This window comes from Balaenoptera musculus, chromosome 21, assembly GCF_009873245.2.
Source record: "Balaenoptera musculus isolate JJ_BM4_2016_0621 chromosome 21, mBalMus1.pri.v3, whole genome shotgun sequence".
Classification (NCBI taxonomy): Eukaryota; Metazoa; Chordata; class Mammalia; order Artiodactyla; family Balaenopteridae; genus Balaenoptera; species Balaenoptera musculus.
Window position 1 is genome coordinate 17855431 of NC_045805.1, and position 14964 is coordinate 17870394.

Consider the following 14964-nt stretch of genomic DNA (forward strand, 5'->3'; position numbering starts at 1 on the left):
AAGAATTGAGGCTTAAAAGTTATGTAACTTTCTTAAGGTCATTAGGCTAGAAAAGCAAAGCACCTGGATAAAAACCTAGGATGGCCAGACCACCAAACTCCTGTTAATTACAAAAAAAAAAAGAAACCATGGTGAAACTGTTGGAAAGATGGGGGAATCATTTGATATAAACACTAGTTTGCATTGATAACTACTTTTGGGATCTTTTTATTCAAGTCAAGAGTTCAAGAAGTATTATTAGATTAAAATATCTTGTTATTATGTACTCGGAAAAAGTGACTTGGCTCTGCCTAAAGCAGTGTACACATTGTCTAATCAACACTTGACTGTGTCTGTGAACTAACCTCCCTTCACACCTTTATAGAATGTGTTAATTCTTTCACTAGTTTTGTGTACAGTTGTGGTTTAACAAGGTTGTATATTTAGAGTAATTTTAAAACTCTTTACAGTTAAGCCACTTTTGAGTTGCAGAATTCCAGAAGTGATTTTTGAAGTGGGCTTTAATGAAAAATCTATTAATATGTAATGAAAACCAACCTTATGCCAAAACAATTCTTCATCTCACTGAGTTGATTGAAGATGGAGTTGATTCCGTCTTAAACTTGGCTTGTTCTTTTTCTATCCTTGCCTGTCTGTCCTAAATTTAGACTTTGGCTGGCTGTCTCTATAAGTGAAAGGTTGGGTTCTTTCACCTGTACAGATGCACAATATTACCAAGCGTGTCTGTTCTGAAAGCCTGTTGAGTCTTCTTCCTTGTCCTGGTCTTTTTCCTCACTTGTCCGTGTCCAGTTTTGATATGTTCGGTTTTTCCTGATTTAATGTAATTTGTCTAGAACGGTGGTTCTCAGACTTCACTGTGTAATAAAATAGGCCAGATTAAAGCTGCAGATCCCCGGTTCTGACTCGGGTGGCCTGGGATGGAGGAGTCCACTCGTAATGATCATCCAGGTGACTCGGATGCAGGTGCTGCCTGGGCCACACTTCAGCAGCACACTAGCTGTCCAGAATGTTGTTCATTTAATGTAAAAAATACATGTAAGACTTAAGTGAGCAGAGTAAGAGAATAATACCAAATAGCTCTAACTGAACTGAGTCCATTCTTGTACATAGGCATCCAAATCATAGGCATACCAGTAACTTTGGGGTTTTTTTGTTGTTTGTTTTGTTTTTTATAAATCCCAGGTGGGTTTTTTTAAAATTAATTAATTAATTTGGTTGCATCAGGTCTTAGTTGCAGCTCTAGGGCTCCTTAGTTGTGGCTCACTGGCTCCTTAGTTGCAGCTTGCCGGCTCCTTAGTTGTGGCATGCAAACTCTTGTGGCATGCAAACTCTTGCGGCATGCGTGTGGGATCTAGTTCCTGGACGGATCAAACTGGGGCCCCCTGCATTGGGAGCGTGGAGTCTTAACCACTGCACCACCAGGGAGGTCCCTGCCTACCAGTAACTTTGACCTGCCCTTTTGAACCTTGCCCCCTAAAAATGAATCATCAGGGAGGAGACACAGAATAGTATCAGACTCACCTGTTCATTAATATTAAATTTATTCTTTTGATTGAAATGTGATTTCCTTAAAGTCTTAACTTGCTTTCCTCAGGCCTGAAGCTTAGAACATTTATGCCTGTTATTCAGCCAGGCTTTTGACTCAGATCCACTTTCCAGCCTAAGTGTTTTGATTGGTCCATGGAACGTTTGCTGTTGTGACTATGAGAGCATCTGTTTTGCAGCATGTTGTTGGCCAGTGACTAAGCTGAAAAACAGCAAAGCCTTTGCAGACTTTTATTGGCAGGGAGAACCCGGGGCTCTGTGGAGGCCCAGCTGGCACCTTTGTACTAAGATCTGTGACTGGACCAGACCGTCATCCCGCATGTGAATAAGATTTCATCAGGACTAATCAGTGTAGGGAGAAAAAAGGTCATTCTTTTACCTGCCTTACTTTGCAGTCTCTCTAGCTTGCACAAGAGAATTAAGCCCTATTATTCTGAGGCGTCCATTGTATGAATGCATGAACTTCTCTCTTAATGCATCTCAAGTTGAGAAAACAGCCACTCGGATCCGGTTCCGTGTTCTGTGCTATAGAACCTGCACTGAAAAGGGCTGAGCGGATTGAGATCTAGACCCAGTTCTGCCACGTCCGTTCCCTCTGTGGTCTAGTAAAGTGAGATTTCAGATAATACCTATGTCATTAACTCAAGACATGACTATATTCTATTACATGGAATAATAAATATGAGAGCACTTTGTAAAGTATGAACTGAGTTTTAAAGGGAAGGTGGTATTATTTATGGGAGAATGGATTTGACGGTGCTGGAGGTTTGTGAAAGTAAATTCCTAGTAAGTTGTGATTAGTGGAAGGCTTTTGAAATCAGTTCTTGTCAATTCATATAATGCCCAAGAGCAATCTGAAAGCTATTTGTAGCTAATTTCGAAATTCAGAAAGAGACCTTTGTCTCTCTCGCATGTCTGCCAAATTTCTTGGTCTTGTGAAAAAGCAGTACCTTTGGGGAGCAAAACCTGGGGCTTTTCTGAGTAGATGATCATTCCACAGACAGTCTGTGAAGACTCACTCTACATAATAGAGCACTCTTTCACTTTATCCTCACCAAACTCTAAGGTTAGCAGAGCAGGTGGTATTTAGTCCTACCTGGCGTATCAGGAAGCTGATCTGCAGAAGTTGGAAATGCTTGTTGTTGATAGTCTAGGTCCCTGCCCTTCTGTTGTTCTTTGGGCACCAGCCTCTCCACAAAGTAGCATTTTACTTTTTAAAAAGGCCTTCTTGGTTACTTTGTTCAGGTATATTATCTCCAATTTGAAGCAGATTAGACCCCAGTTTAAGAGAGTAACCAACATGGTCTCTTGCCCTGGAAGTGTGTCACCAGCAGATTTCCCTTCAGAGAATAATACTATGAAATAATCGTGCTGCTATGATAGAAGGTTATGTCCCCATTTATGGTTCTGAGGCTGGGGTACAAGAGAAGTAACGTAAGATAGATATTTGTTTCCCCTTCCTTTTTATACACAGGTGGCAGAGTATTATACATGCTGTTCTGCACCTTGTTTTCTGCTTAGCATTTCTTAAAGATCAATACACAAAGAACTTCCTCAATATTTTGTTAAACAGCTGTAAAATTATTTTTTGGAAACTATTCCATTATATAGATATACCATAATTAATTTAACCAGTTTCTTCATGGTGGACATTCGGCTGTTTGTAATGTTTTGCTCTTACAAAAAATGCTCTAGTGAATAGCTTCGTATGTCCCTCATTTTATATGTGTGGGAGTATGTCCCACACATATATTCTTAACAGTGGAATTTCTGGGTCAGAGGAGTATGCAGAGAAAATGTCAGACAAACCCAAATTGAGGGACATTCTGTAAAATGCCTGACTTCAAGATTGTCAAGATGGTGAAAAGCAAGGAAAGACACATTCACAGATTAGAGAAGACGAAGGAAATGTGATGAGTAAATGCAGGTCGCTATCTTGGGTTGGAGCCTAGAACAGAAAGAAAGTTAAAGTTAAAGTTAGGGGAAACTGGGAGAGAGGTATCCAGGAACTATTCTATCCTTACGAGTTTTATGAAAATCTAAAATTATTCTAAAAAAGTTTATTCTTAAAAAAGGGGGGGCATTAGTAGAAAAACTGGTGAAATTGGAATAAAGTCTGTAGTAGAGTTAATAGTATTGCTTCAACGTTAAAACCTTCGTATTGACAAATGTCCTGGCTTTACATAACATGGTAACATCCGGGGAACCTAGGTGAAGAGTATACGGGAGCTCTTGGTACTGTCTCTTTGTACCTTTTCTATCAATCTAAAATTATTCCATAATTATAAGTTGCTTTTTTTAAAAAGCATGTCTGCCCTGAGAAGTGTGTGCTGTTAAAGGAAGGAGTGGAGAGGTGCCCAGAAATAAAAGCAGGTGAGGTGGCCAGAGAGAGAGACTGAGAGAGACCCAGAGGAGGCAGGAGAGGCTGGACCAGACACCTCATTGCCCTCCTGGATGGTGCAGAGAAGGGAACCCTGCTCAAGGAAGGGCTGGCACCCACAGCAGGCCTGCTGGAAGCGTCTAGGGAGAGTGTGGGTGTACAGCTGGGGAATGAAGTCATCTTGCTTTCCTGTTTGTCTCTTCTTTCGGTCACGAACTCTTGTGTGGCATCGTGAAACTTTGCATGATCTTCTGAGTGACCTTACCTCCCTAGTTTTCTTTTTCTTTTTTCTCTTTTCATATTTTATGTCCAATTTAGATAAAATTACCTAAAAGTTGGGGAAATTCTATTGCATATAATGTCAAGAACAGCAGTATTAGAAAGTGAAGGTTTGGGGTGGATGTGTACCCTATCCTCGTGTGTGTGTGTGTGTGTGTGTGTGTGTTTACCTTCTTTGAATACTAGACGAGCAGTGCATCTTTGTAACTGTCACATTGTGTCATGGACACCCCTCTCCCCCAAGCATGACTTTTAGGACTCTTCGGACACATTTGAAGGTGGGCTTTGGCAAAGCTAGCAATAATAACAGTAACATTTGTTGCATACTTAACTCTGGTCAGGCACCGGCCAAGCGCTTCACATATATTCTATTTAATCCTGCAGGGAAGGCACTAATATTAGCACCATTTTAAAAATAAGGAAGTTCAGGCTTAGAAAGCTTAAGTCATTTGCTCAAATCACATAGCAGGTAAGTGGTGTGGCTGAGATTTGAACCTAAGTATTTAGCTCTATTCTGTTAAGACATTTATTTATGTTCCTGAGAATTAAAGTATTTCCAGTTGTCTCATGATGAAACCTGCTACTCAGATATAAAAATTAAGAAAGCCGTGTATCGTTTCAAAAGAATACTAACAATTTAGGGCCATGGTTGTGTAATGTTTTTCATTGTAAACAGTACATTTATCAGTCACCAAAGGGAAATTGGTCTCCATGAGATGGAAATAATAAAAATCTGACCTCTTCCTCTTAGGAAAGGCCACCAGGACCAATTAGGTAATGGCTGTACTTCACTCCTGGGGAAAACTGCTGAAGGACCCAGGACGAAGCCAGTTCTCTTCTCAAGGTTACATTTGATTCTGGCATTGGGCCTTCTGTAGATGTCATCCAAATAATCGAAAAGGAAAAATTTCAAGCATTTCACCACTTCTGAAATATTTTTCCCTTGCTTAGTTATCCATGTTTTAAATTGTCAGGGGAGTGTCCCTCTGTTATTCCTGTTCTGTCCTTGGCCTCGAATTCTTCTAAGGCCTGGTTCATCTCAGGTTGAAATGTCAACTTCCAGCTTGTAATGTGGCCTTATGTTTTAGGGCTGATCTTGTAAATGAGTTGGTTTCTTTCTTTTGCTTCTTAATTCTGAAAACTCTGTTTCTCATTTTAATTAATAGATTGCTGGAGAGGGCTTCTGCATTTTACCAATATGGGCACAAAAATGATAATCCATCAATTTTTCTGCAGGCAGTGGTCTCTTTGGTGTCCTTTATCACAGACATGCTTTTAAAAATTACCTAATAGAATGATTAAAACAGCAAGGACAAAAGGACTACTTTGTACTCTGTGGATTTTGCATCTGTGCCCTAACTTCATGAAAACAGTATCGCCTAACACTGTGCGAAAACTCCTTGCTTAGTCCGAATTCTGAAAGATTTGTGTTTGATTTTGGCTGTCTTGGGTGTTTGATTAATTGACTGAGAGTGAGTGGAATTCTGGAGAATAAGCAAGGAAGAGACAAAACTGAGAACAGGAGTAAGAGCCCAGGTGGCATAGAAATCGCTCCTAAATTGAAATAAGTACAAGGAAAAGTCCAGGACTGCAGCCCCGGGCTGGTGTCCCTGATTCTCCCCACCAGTGTGTCCAGCCAACAGGGGTACTGAGAACCCTTGATACAGCGTTGACATGTGTGTCCCTTAGAAAAGTATTTCATGAGTCTTTATGCCAGATAAGTGCTTCCCCAGGAGCCCAGGCCCATTAACTCAACGTAGAGCCATTTGTGTGAGGGATCACTTCAGCCCAGCTGTTCCTGCACAGCTGCAGGCTGATGTCACCACCTGGGGCCGGGCCTGCCCTGGGACTGTTGTCCTAACAGCAGTAACCACCGCTCCCCCGTCCGACCCATTTTTTTTTCCCTGTACCCTTCCTTCCCTCCTGTCCTCCCTTTACCTCCGCACAGTGGCCAACAAAATCAAACACTATTTAAGCTTCTTTAAAAAAAAAAAAAAAAAAAAGAGGAAACACCTTGTCCGGCCGCCAATGTGAGAGGATTTCCATCTATCCTTTTTGATTTTAAAGTTATACAGTTACACATTCAGACTGACAGTCTTTGATTACAAGAAGATGTGTTGAAATCCAGCAGGTGTAGCATACTGCTAACTTCCACACGGAAGCTCATCTAGTTTTTGGTTCACTTAGACATTTTATCTCAAATATGAGCATTCAGATGAGCTAGAATTTTTTGTTTGTTTTGTTTTTTACTTTGCTGTTATCTGAAATCCTGAGGGAATTAAGTCAGAAACCTGTGTGAAATCAAGATTTCTCTGACTAGAAAAGCTATTTTGATTCCTTTATTGACTGCTCGCAAATAGTTTTCTACTGCCTTCTTTCATATAGAGCTGTAACATGGAATTCACACAAGGAGGCTTGTGGCCCTATAATTTTATTTGTATTATTTTGGAAAGGCAGTGGAAGCGAATACGTTTACTTCTTTGGCTAACATTTGCCGTCGTGAATCACTGTTTCCTCCTTTGATAAATAAGTAGTGATATGAGGAGGGTATTCTGTAGCAATCGGCCTGGCCATCATCTTTTAATAAATTCTTTTAAAGAAAAAAATAACTTCCCAAACAGAGTCCCAAAGGCCTGAGCTGTCGGTGATGTTAATGATCTCTATAATCTCGCCTACATCTGCCTTGTTGAGTCTTCTCCCCAACTTTTCTGCCTTGGGAATGTTCTAGTTCCCAAGGTGCACTGTGCCGGCTCCCCATTGCTCATCGTGGAATACAGTTCTTACCCTCGATATCAGGGTAGTAGTTCTTGCTTTGTTTTTGCCTTTACTGTTAGTTCAGTAAACATTTGTGGGTTTATTTGAATTTTAAGGGTTCTCTTTAGCAGACACTATGCTTGTCGTTATTTCAATATGACTTATTTTACTTCTGAAGGAATACTGATATGGGACAAGTGTGGGCTGGTATTTCTACTGCCATGTGGCATATTCCCAAGAAAACAAGTCTACGTCATTGCCCGAAATTCATCCCAGGAGCCAGCCAATTTCCCACTACTTAGGTCAGAATAATCGTTGATCTAAACTATCCTCTTCTCCTCCCTAAAACAATCTTTTTCCTTCCACTACTCCAGAAATACATATTCCTTACCAAACGAGACATAAGGATTACTTTATAATAAACAGACTTACCAGTACCCATTTTGCATGAATCCATGGGCACTCTGGGGTGTTGAGAACATGCATCCTCCTTACAGACAGAGTAGCACTCCTTTCCCCCATATCTAACATCAGTACAGGAAGGCTGCAGAAGTCCAAAGTCAGGCTTCCCAAGAAATGATAGAGCTCTTTCAGGATTTTTAAAAAATTTTTATTGGCATATAGTTGATTTACAATGTTGTGTTAGTTTCCGGTGTACAGCAAAGTGAATCAGTTATATATATACATATATCCACTTTTTTTAGATTCTTTTCCCATGTAGGCCATTCCAGAGTATTGAGTAGAGTCCCCTGTGCTATACAGCAGGTTCTTATTAGTTATCTATTTTACATATAGTAGTGTGTATATGTCAGTCCCAATCTCCCAATTTATCCCTCCCCCACCATCCCGATAACCATAGATTTGTTTTCTACATCTGTGACTCTACTTCTGTTTTGTAAGTTCATTTGTACCCATTTTCTTTTTAACATTCCACATATAAGCGATATCATATGATATTTATCTTTCTGTGTCTGACTTACTTCACTCAGTATGACAATCTCTAGGTCCATCCATGTTGCTGCAGATGGCATTATGTCATTCTTTCTTATTGCTGAGTAATATTCCATTGTATATATGTACCACATCTTCTTTATCCATTCCTCTGTTGATGGACACTTAGGTTGCTTCCATGTCTTGGCTGTTGTAAATAGTGCTGCAGTGAACATTGGGGTGCATGTATCTTTTTGAATGGTGGTTTTCTCCAGGTATATGCCCAGGAGTGGGGTTACTGGGTCATATGGTAGTTCTATATTTAGTTTTTGTTTTGTTTTTTTTTTTTTATTTTTGGCTGCCTTGGGTCTTCGTTGCTGCGTGTGGGCTTTCTTTAGTTGTGGTGAGTGGACGCTACTCTTTGTTGCGCTGCGTGTACTTCTCATTGCAGTGGCTTCTCTTGTGGCAGAGACTGGGCTCTAGGCGCATGGGCTTCAGTAGTTGCTCAGTAGTTGTGGCTTACGGGCTCTAGAGCGCAAGCTCAGTAGTTGTGGCTCACAGGCTTAGTTGCTCCAAAGCATGTGGGATCTTCCCGGACCAGGGCTCAAACCCGTGTCCCCTGCATTGGCAGGTGGATTCTTAACCACTGCGCCACCAGGGAAGTCCCCTTCCGCCCATTTTTTGATTGGGTTATTTGGGTACTTTTGATATTGAGCTGCATGAGCTGTTTGTATATTTTGGAGATTAATCCCTTGTCGGTTGCTTCATTTGCATATATTTTGTCCCATTTCTTTCAGGATTTATTATAGTGTGTGTGGGTATGTGTTTATATGCAAGTTCTGCAAGGTATTGTTAGTACTTCTGGTTTTGGTAGTGGTACTGAAGAGTTAGGATGCTCTGATTTTATGTTTATCAAATTACTTTGCCTTTTAAAAATGTTAACCTTTCAATATATTTACATTATATTGTAGCTCCTCAATGTATTTTTCCTAAAGTTTTTATGTTCTGGTGATTTGTGTTCAATATATTCCAGTATTTTGTTTTTATTACTGTATTTTTGAAGTAACGAGTTTAAATTCGCTCCAACTGCATACAAGCTTAAAGTCTATTTATTGCTTCTCTCTGGTCTTACCCGTTCCTTCTACATCTCAGCTGCCTCCTCTAGTGGCGGGCCCGCTTTAGAGATGCCTCGGCCAATCAGAGCCTCCTCTCGTTACAGCCCCTGCACTGATTGTTCACCATGTGAAAGGGTGCTCTTCACTTGGGAACCTGGCTCTGCTCAAGGACTTCTCTTACTGCTTGATAGACAATTGGCTTTTTGCTGCCAGAGACCATTTCCTCTCATTCCCTTTTATCGTTCACTTCTATACTATTATGTTTGAAAATCTGGTCCTAAGAGAATTGAGTACTCTGAGAGCCCTGTGTTTATGCTTCCAGAGTCATCACATCTGTGTGTGAATGTTATGAATTTAGGACATTTAGCAGGTTAAGTGTCATTTTCCCTTTTCTTTTTCCATCTCTTTTCAGTCACTGCTTCAACCACCTGTGAGAAGTTAGAAAAAGCCAGGAATGAGTTGCAAATAGCTTATGAAGGATTTGTCCAGAAGCTAAACCACCAGCACCAGACTGATATAACAGAGCTGGAGAATCGGCTTAAAGAATTTTACACCGGGGAGTGTGAAAAGCTTCAGAATATCTACATCGAAGAAGCAGAGAAGTACAAAACTCAGTTACAGGAGCAGGTCTGTGCTTTCAGAACCTGAGCATGTGCTTGGCCATGGCTATCAATTTGAATTCTAACTGTTGTCTGATGATGGCCTTCCTTTGATGACCTTCTCTTTGTTGGACATCCCTTGATGAACTTCTTTAAAATTTAAATAAATGAAAAGTTTAAATTTTTTATGATCAAAGCAATGTACATACGTTGAGTGAAAGATCAGAAGAAAAAAAGATAAAATTTAAAACCCTTTAAAAAAATTTTTTTAATTGAAGTATAGCTGTACAAGATTATATGTTACAGGTGTACGATATAGTGATTCACAATTTTTAAAGATTATAACTCTATTTATAGTTATTATAAAATATTGGCTGTGCTCCCCATGTTGTACAATATCCTTGTAGCTGGTTTTATACCTAATAGTTTGTACCTCTTACTCCTCTACCCCTGTCTTGCCCCTCCCCCTTCCCTCTCCACACTGGTAACCACTAGTTTGTTCTCTATATCTGTGAGTCTGCTTCTTTTTTGTTATGTTCACTGGTTTGTTGTATTTTTTAAAATTCCACGTATAAGTGATATCATACAGTATTTGTCTTTCTCTGTCTTATTTCACTTAGCATAATGGCTCTCCAAGTCTATCCATTTTGCTGCAAATGGAAAATGTCATTCTTTTTTATGGCTGAGTAGTGGTCCATATATATATAGTGTATCACATTTTCTTTATCCATTCATCTGTTGATGGACATTTAGGTTGCTTCCATATGTTGACAATTATAAATAATGCTATGAACATTGGGGTGCATGTATCTTTTCAAATTAGCGTTTTTGTTTCTTTTCGGGTATACTTTAAAAAATAAAACATCCCTTTATCCTACTACCTAGAAATAATCCCTTTGCAAACATTCTGGTGCTGCTAAAACATTGGCTTGCATTTCTTCTTCTTTTTGAAAATGGCTCTTGTTTAATAACTCGTATTTTTCACTTAATAGTATATCCTAAACCTCTCTTTAATTTCCTTGTTCCCATTTAAAATCAGTTTTTCATTTAGCTGATATTTACACAGTGCCGACTATATGCCAGGCATGTGCTAGGGACCGAGAATATAGAGGCCAGCATGACAGGCATAGAGCTTGTATGGTCCTGTCACCGTGGAACGTATCCTCGTTCCGTATGGTGGACTCAGCCCTTTCCATCCATGAACCTGGAGAGCTGCGTGTCGTGTTCCTGAGGCAGGGTGGAGTGGGGCATGGGGGCTGGCAAACCCCAATGGGTTGTTCTTTACATGTGTCTGGTAGGCCTTCGACTTGAATGCAAGCTCAGGTGTCAGATTTCCTAATGCTGCTGCTTATTATTCACCTTAGGACTTTTTACTGGTAAACTATTGTCTTGTTTTGGTTTTTTTCTTATAGTTTGACAACTTAAGTGCTGCCCATGAAACCTCAAAGTTGGAAATTGAAGCAAGCCACTCAGAGAAAATAGACTTGCTAAAGAAGGCCTATGAAACCTCCCTTTCAGGCAAGAATGCTTTTTTCTATTGAAATAGAATAAGAGCTAGTGGAACAGCATGATATGTTTTAAAACGGAAATGATTCATAACTTTCCCCTCTAGAGAATACCCTGTGGTATTCAGTTTGGAGTGTTTTTTGGTTTCTTTTTGCATTGTTCATTGTGAGGAGATCCCCTTTCCCCTAAGGATGCAAATAATAGTTTGTTACAAATGCCAGCCTTTTAGGAAATATAGTTTTGTTTTGTTTTTTTTAATGTATTTTTTGGCTGTGTTGGGTCTTCATTGCTGCACGTGGGCTTTCTCTAGTTGTGGTGAGCAGGGGCTACTCTTTGTTGCAGTGTGCGGGCTTCTCATTGCGGTGGCTTCTCTTGTTGCGGAGCACGGGCTCTAGGTACACGGGCTTCAGTAGTTGTGGCACGTGGGCTCAGTAGTTGTGGCTTACGGGCTCTAGAGCACGGGCTTAGTAGTTGTGGTGCACGGGCTCAGTTGCTCCACGGCATGTGGGATCATCCCGGACCAGGGCTTGAACCCGTGTCCCCTGCATTGGCAGGAAGATTCTTAACCATTGTGCCACCAGGGAAGTCCCCCTTTTAGGGAATAGAATGAACTTTTAAGGAACTTTAAGGCCCTTTTGGTAATAGTTGTGCTTGACCACTTCAGATCCTGGGAAGTTGAAAGTGTCAGTTTATATCCTGACCAAGGTGAAGGATCCGTTCCAGGCACTTCTGCATACCAGCACTGCTGTGAAATGTAGATGGCATTTGTTGAATAAAAAGATGTGTTTTATTATTTCATCATGATTGGAAGGGTTGAAATAAAAGAATAAGAAGCCATTTTTTACAGAAGATAAGTGCCCATGTAGCTGAAGTTGTTACACCGAACCCATTGCATCTACAGAGAAACATATGGACATGTGGTGAGAACTGACCCTGTGAACTTTGTCAAGGGCCTTCTCATCAGAAAAACAGACTTGTTGTGTGAGGTCAGAGATGAGAACATGTAAAAGTGACTGGCCCAGGGTAGATGTTGGGTAAACGTTGTTTTTCTTCCTTCCTGCTGGAGATGGGTTTAATTTGAGACTTCTGATGGTTCGTGAAGGGCAACTGGAACAGAGCACAGGGCCTCCTGCCCAGGAGTCTGAAGGCCAGTGTCTGACCGCCCCCATCCCCACTCCCCCCAGGCGTGCTCTTTGTTCCCTGAGGTCTTTTGGCCTCTCTGGGCCTCTATGTTCTCATTCATAAAATGGGAATTATCTGCCCTACTCACCTCATGGGCTAATTTGAGAACAAGTAGTTTAATTTGTACAAAAGTACCATACAAATATAAAGTAACGTAGGCTCAGTGCCTCATAATCAACTGTTGAATCCATGTGCTTTAATGACTGTAGAATACAGTGATCTTGTTGGATGTTATTGACTCAAAAAAATATCACTTCCAGAGATCAAGAAAAGCCATGAAATGGAAAAGAAGTCACTTGAGGATTTGCTTTACGAGAAGCAGGAATCACTAGAGGTAGGTAAATCTCAATCACCACCACCCCTCCTGCCCACCCCCCCATCATCATTCTCGAGGCTTGTGTGGTTTTGGTACGTTTCTGTGCACATTTGCAACGTTTCTGGGGCCCGCTTGTTTACTTATGTTCCACATTTCACTGTTTGTGTTTTAGAAACAAATCAATGGTTTGAAGAGTGAAAATGACACTTTAAATGAAAAGTTGAAATCAGAAGAACAAAAAAGAATATCAAGAGAGAAAGCAAATTTAGTAAGTTGTGTATGCTCCCCCATCACTAATGAATTTTTCTTCTGCTTAGCTGTCTTTTAGAGTCAGTTAAGTGTTCAGCAGCTAGAGAAATAGTATGGGTTTGGAATCTTTTTCATATCTTGCAGTATGATTTTTAAACCATATAAAGTGGCTGCTACTGGTGTCTTTTTTTTTAATTCTAAAAACTTACATAACAGCTGAAATCCAATATATTGCAAGTGATCTAAGCTAATACCTACAGGAAGACAGGAAAACTATCAATTAGGGTCAAGGTTTTATGTAAAGACTTCATTTTTTAATTAACTTGCTATATTGAGATATAATTTACATACCATGATATTCACCCTTGTAAAATATACAATTCAGCAGTTCACAGGTTATACCTTGGTCACCAGGATCTAATTACAGAACATTTTTATCACCTCCCCCCACAAAAAACACCCTGCACCCTTTAGCGGTCATTCCCCATCTCGCCCCCCAAACTCCCTAACCCTACAGGATCACCAGTCTCCTTTCTGTTTCTATCCATGTACCTGTTCTAGAGATTTCATTGACATGAAATTGTGCTATATGCGGCTTTTTGTGTCAGCTTCTTTCCCTCAGCTTATGTTCTCAAGTTTCGTGCATATTGTAGCAGGTACAGACATTTCATTCCTTTTTATGGCTGAACAATATTTCATTGTATGAATAATCCTCACTTTTTAAAAAACGTTTATTTTTGGCTGTGTTGGGTCTTCGTTGCTGTGCATGGGCTTTCTCTAGCTGCGGCGAGCGGGGGCTACTCTTCGTTGTGGTGCGCGGCCTTCTCGTTGCGGAGCACGGGCTCTAGGTGCGCAGGCTTCAGTAGTTGTGGGCTTCAGTAGTTGTGGTGCACGGGCTTAGTTGCTCCACGGCATGTGGGATCTTCCCGGACCAGGGCTCGAACCCGTGTCCCCTGCATTGGAAGGCGGATTCTTAACCACTGTGCCACCAGGGAAGTCCAGTCCTCACTTTGGAAAACGACAAATTTCTCTGGTAAACTCAACTTTCTCTTGCAACTTGTATCCTTACTCCTTCTGCATCCCCCCAACTTTTTTTGGCGGGGGGATGGGGGCTGCTTCTGTCTTTTCATTCCATGTATTTGTGTCTGGGGCTGCAGAAGCAGAGCTTTTGTGCCATTTAAGACCTGTCGCAACTCTCGAAGTACCTGGGTCCCTCAGTGAGCTCTTTTGCTGATATGTCATTGAGAGACCCTCTAGACATTTGAATGCAATTGGATGAGGTCCTATTCAATGAAATTTCAAAGCTATTTATTCTGGAAGATTCTTAGAAAAATTCGATTGCAAAAGAAATCTATAGACTTCCCATGCAGGGTGTAAATCTTGGTTCAGGGAAAGCTTTTAAAGAGCTTCCTGATCCTGCAGAAGCTCCTGAAAAAGTTCAGAAGGGAAACAGGTTGAGGAAAGCAGGACTATCTCATGCCTTCCTTACCCCACCTAAGCCTGCCCAGGTTGTGGGAAAAGAGCGTGTATGAGAGTGAGGGAGAAAGGGCCAGGTGGGCAGAGAAGTAGGAAAAGGTGCAGTGGGAGGGAGGCTGCACGCGCTCTGACTTTAAAAATCAGCAAGATGGAATTTGCTCTCTTTATGGTTTAAAAAATTCATATGTAAAAGGATCACAGTATATGAAATGTAGGAAGTTTTTGGAAGAGCTCTGGAGTTGGTGGCCATCCTAGCACTTTCGGGCCCTGAGCAGGTAGGTCGCTTGAGCTGTGGAATTCTGTCCCCTTCTGCGAAGTTAGGGGTTTAAGTGATCCCCAAGGGCACCTTCCCTGATTCTCCCTAAGGGTTGCTCCAGAGCATTAACCGCTGTCCGGGAGGATAGTTTTGATGATCAACACCACTGACTCTTGTCTGAGAAATTCCCTCGCTGAACCCCAGATCAATAGATTTTGTGCCTTTAGCTTGTGTCATGCATTTTGGAAGGTTCACTTGAATTTCAATAATTAAAGCAAGGAGTTGGGGAATCCCCCCTGGTCTCGTGCTCTCAGAGGATGATCTCCCCTTACATAGTGTTTATCTTGCATAGACTTTTCGTAGTGCACGTGCTCTGT

At 41.0% G+C, this 14964-nt stretch overlaps 1 protein-coding gene across 9 annotated transcripts in view; it reads left to right on the forward strand.

Annotated features, from left to right (window-relative positions):
* Positions 1–14964, forward strand: part of MTUS1 (microtubule associated scaffold protein 1) — a 152291-nt gene that overhangs the window by 132761 nt on the left and 4566 nt on the right. For all 9 annotated transcript variants that reach the window (XM_036838475.1, XM_036838477.1, XM_036838478.1 and 6 more), the window contains 4 exons: positions 9416–9630; positions 11015–11120; positions 12551–12624; positions 12779–12874. In XM_036838475.1, coding sequence (XP_036694370.1) covers positions 9416–9630; positions 11015–11120; positions 12551–12624; positions 12779–12874 — 491 coding nt within the window. The remainder of the gene's footprint in view (positions 1–9415; positions 9631–11014; positions 11121–12550; positions 12625–12778; positions 12875–14964) is intronic.